The sequence below is a fragment of the Aptenodytes forsteri genome, unplaced genomic scaffold, assembly GCF_000699145.1.
Source record: "Aptenodytes forsteri isolate BGI_AS27 unplaced genomic scaffold, ASM69914v1 Scaffold139, whole genome shotgun sequence".
Lineage (NCBI taxonomy): Eukaryota > Metazoa > Chordata > Aves > Sphenisciformes > Spheniscidae > Aptenodytes > Aptenodytes forsteri.
In genome coordinates, this window is record NW_008794414.1 from 2,268,768 (window position 1) to 2,273,165 (window position 4,398).

General features: G+C 41.3%; 1 protein-coding gene across 1 annotated transcript in view; it reads left to right on the plus strand.

The window, feature by feature from the left end:
- The window catches only part of RPS20 (ribosomal protein S20), a 24,987-nt gene extending 22,574 nt beyond the window's left edge, over positions 1-2,413 (plus strand). Inside the window, exons 3-5 of the mRNA XM_009289326.1 lie at positions 845-944; positions 1,698-1,771; positions 2,190-2,413. Of these exons, the coding sequence (XP_009287601.1) occupies positions 845-944; positions 1,698-1,771; positions 2,190-2,372 (357 nt within the window). The 3' untranslated portion in view covers positions 2,373-2,413. The remainder of the gene's footprint in view (positions 1-844; positions 945-1,697; positions 1,772-2,189) is intronic.
- The last annotated feature ends 1,985 nt before the right edge of the window (positions 2,414-4,398 follow it).

Genomic DNA, 4,398 nt, shown 5'->3' on the forward strand with positions numbered 1-4,398 from the left:
GCAGGCCGCGGCGGCCGTAGGGCTTCCTCCTCGCAGAGCTCCCCTTCGGGAGCGGCGCCTGTGGCGACGGGGCCGCCGCCCCCCGGGGGGGGGGGGGGGGGGGGGGAGACGACCTCAGCCCGGCGTGAGTGGTGGTGAGAAGGCCTCCGGCGTTTGCCCTTAAAATCGGCTTTTGTTAGAGGAACGTGCGTCAGTTAATACGACAGGTAGTATCTTATCAATGTGAGAAATGCCATAGTTTAGCCACGGGTTTTTAAGACCTTTTTTCTTCCTCCGTATTTTCACTTCTATTTTCTTTCATCAGTTCACTTCGTCCACGTTAATGCCCAATTATTTGCAAGCGTTTAATTGCAAAAGCTCTTTGCATCAGTCTCCTGAGTGGCCGAATTAGTCTTTCTGGCCAGGTGCCCCTTTTTGTCCTTGCTGTTTAAGTTGTTGCTGTTTTGTTGATATCTTTGTTACTTAATTCGTGGTGAGGTTAAGTTGTAAGATACGTGACATCTGAAATGTGTTTATTTTTGAGGACGAGGAGTACTCCTGACTGGGCAGTCTGCTGTGTATAGGCAAACCAGGGAGGGATGTTCTTGCAGCTTCCCACTGCGAGATGCAGTTAGACACTAAATAGTTGCTTCTCTGGGCAGTTAGGACTTTACCCTTCCTTTCTGTTCCCACCACCGTTTCTTCTGTGCCACTGTACCCTTTGGATATGTCATCTAGTCAGTAGAATAAAATAGTCCCATAGCTAAATTGTTCTTACGCTCTAGAAGTCTGTTTTTAAGAGGCTGCAGATAGTGTTAGTTGGTGTTGACTGTAGTGTCTGATACTTGTAATTTCAACATTTTAGGCGTTTAAAGATACTGGCAAAGCACCTGTGGAACAAGAGGTAGCAATTCATCGCATTAGAATTACTTTGACAAGTCGCAATGTAAAATCACTTGAGAAGGGTGAGTGATAACTTGTTTTTTTGACTGGGGTTGCTTGTTAACTAATGAATGATATATGAGATATAATGTATTGCAAAATACAATGTATTGAAGCCAGTTGTAATTAAAGATGTTGGCATTTGCCTGTTTGTATGTGACTTGGCTAACAAAGTCAACCCAAAGCGCTTTGTACACCGATAAGTAGATTCTAATTTAATTTTTAATGGAAGCTAGCATTTGGGGGTTTTCATCATGCTGAAAACTTCATGTTGTAATGACTAACTTAAAGTGCAGCTTCTTCCCTTTAGTTCTTGTGGGGGTTTTAGTTGTCATTATTGAATGTATAAGAACAGAAAGGCACCGGTTTCTTGATTGATGTTTTGTCACTCTTGTTATGAAGAGTTTAGTTCAGAAGTTTAACATTCTTTAAAAAATTATTTAATCTTGTTTAGGAACTGGCTTTGCCAGTGTTTTAATCATAGAATGTAAATGTTGTAGAATCACTGTTTGATGCAGGATCTTCAGGCTGATAACAGCTTAAATACAGCTTAAACTTGTAGTAATGGCTTTTGCCTACTGTTGTAACATGGTTTTGCTAACCATGGTGTAACGCTTCCACTTGTATGTGGTTGGCTATGAGGATGACCCTTAAAATGAATGGCAATGATCATTTCATACGCTATTCTGAGCCAACTTCATGTTTGAAATCTTCACTTAAGAAAACGAGCAACAAAAAATACTCACAAACCTGAGCTATTTTGTATTTTTTTTCAGTCTGTGCTGACTTGATCAGAGGCGCTAAGGAAAAAAACCTAAAGGTGAAAGGACCTGTTCGCATGCCCACCAAGGTACTTAACACTGTTTTCCTGTCTTAAAAGTTTGGTTTTTTCTGCAAATGTGCACTTAAAACATATTTTTTTTAAAAAAAAAGTTGAGATGAAAAGTGGTACTACGAAATTGAGGATGACCCAGTGTAAACAGATAATGACTTCACAAGTTGCTTTGACACTTGGGGCAGCTGTTTAGTGCTAAAGATGTTGAACGTGGAAGGGGCTTTTTCGTCCTTCAATTTGTTTTAATTGTGACTTTTTTTTTTTAAATTAAATTGACTATAGGGAAGGAGTGTTAGCTTCAGTAGAATATAACTAAGAAGTAACCTTCCAATGACGTAGATACCATACAGTATTTTTAGGTGGATTGATTTGATTGTAGATGAGTCTTCTGTATGCATCAACTAAATACCCTGTGTTTATGATTTTTCTTCAGACTCTGCGAATCACTACCAGGAAGACGCCTTGTGGTGAAGGTTCCAAGACCTGGGATCGTTTCCAAATGCGTATCCATAAGCGGCTCATTGACTTACACAGCCCTTCTGAGATTGTGAAGCAGATCACTTCCATCAGCATTGAACCAGGTGTAGAAGTTGAAGTTACTATTGCCGATGCCTAAATGATGGTCATCGTTGAATAAAGTTGATTTACAAATTTTCATCACTGTTTGTTTTCATATGCGTGCCAAGAGTCTTGGGTAGCCCTGTGATGATTTTCATGAAGGACAACAGAGATCATAACCAAAATGCTGTGTGAGAGGATTGTATGATATTTAAGGAAGAACATGCCAGTTGTAAACATCAGCAAGATGAAACTTGGGCATCATAGTTTCATTGGAGGTTGGTGACTGTATGGACATGCAGCACTTAAATTGTTAAAAATATATTTTCCATAAAGGATTTAACTTTGGCTGAAGTCTTTGTCTATACCCAGACAAGCAGTAGCATTAAAATTGATGTTTAGGTAAATCACCAAGTTTTCAATTGTTAGTTTTTGCTATGCAAGGCTGAACTAACACTTAGCTTACTTGGCTTTTTTTTTTCCAATGCTTTTCACAGTCAATGGATCCTGAGGATTTTAGTTATAAAACTCCATAATTTTGGTGAATATGTTGAATTTAGCAAGTTGTTCTTTGTAAACCAGTAAACCAGCCATTTTCATTGCTGCTACTTAGGCCTCTCAAGTTTAGTGGTGGGTTTGTCATTCTGCAAACTAATCCTTAAAGGAACTATGATTAATTCTTAAACCTACAAGACATAAAGCCCTGAGTTAAATGAAAGAACACCGTTTCATTTCATCCATTTAAGATCAGGTTGCAGCTTCTGCTTCAAGCATAGGAGAGAGCTTGAATTCTAATTAAAGAAGCAGAAGTGAGGAAACGTGCAGTTGCGTGGACCTTGAGGTCCCATTTGTATTTGCTAAGACCTAAAACAGTGGCCAAAGCTTGAGCTTTCTTACTCAAGGGATTCAAGAGTCCCTCACCTGCCCACTTGTCTTAATTTCATTAAATGTAAAGCCTTAGGAGGATTCAGTCCCTCTAGTTAGCAGGCTCAAGAGCTCTGGTAGAAGGGAGAGGTGAGAAACTTAGTTGCATTTACACACATGGATTGTGACAAGCCTGCTTCCTTGGGAAACATCTCAAAGAACTGTGTGAGCAGATAAAAAAACCCCGTGTCTTCCTAAAGGTCAGTTTCTAGTAATATGTTACAAATATGAGCTGCCTGACAAATACTTCTAGCCTTAGTTTTAAAATTATTTGTATTTTATGGGGTGCTCTGAAAAGCATGGTAAGAACTTGACCTTGTGACACCAGTCAGATTAAAAGGGGATAAACTGGGGCAGACAAGCAACAAGACCTATTGCTACCTGAGGCTGGCTGACCTTTGTGCATGATTAGTTACTAACTCACCCAAGTCATCTTCCTTCTGCTTAACCCAACAGCTTCCTGACCGAAAGCACTTGGAGGGATCTAGGGAGGGGGAGCTGGCTAGCTTTGACATTGTTTCTGTCTTTGGTCTTTACTGTTGGTCAAAACTTTTTATTGCCTTGCAGCTGGCTGTGCTTCCGACTTACATGGTGCCCCTTAAATGTACCTAAATGACCTAAAGTCCCATCTATGTTCTATGAGGAGTTGTGGCTCTTTAAAAACAAGTTTTCTGTGGTCTTTTGAGTGCGTTTCTCTCTTTTCACAAGCCTCCAACTTACTTCTAAAAACAAGGGCAAATGCAACTTCGCCTTTGCGTCTGGGTCTCGTACTTCACAGGAATAAAACTGTCTCCCTACTCTCTGAATAGACAGGTTCATGCGTGAAGGTTTTCCACTCTTGACCCGAAAAGCAGATCATTTGCCTGTTGAAGGTGATGGACCGTAGGCCCCTTCGGAGCTCCTGCAGCAGGGAGCCGGTCCCGTCTCCCCTCGGCGGGGTTCGTCCCTCCGCCCTGTGGTGCGCGGTTCGGGCGACCTGCCCCCGTTGTTCTGGCTTTGTGTAACCTGAACGTTTTGTGACTTACTTGTTGTCTACTTAGTTTACGACAACACCGCGTGGTGTCGAAACGGTTACATAACAGGCATAATAACTTTATATAACTGTTTTGATGGAAATATTTAGGTATCCGCGTCTCCCCCCCCCTTCTCCCCCTCTCAGC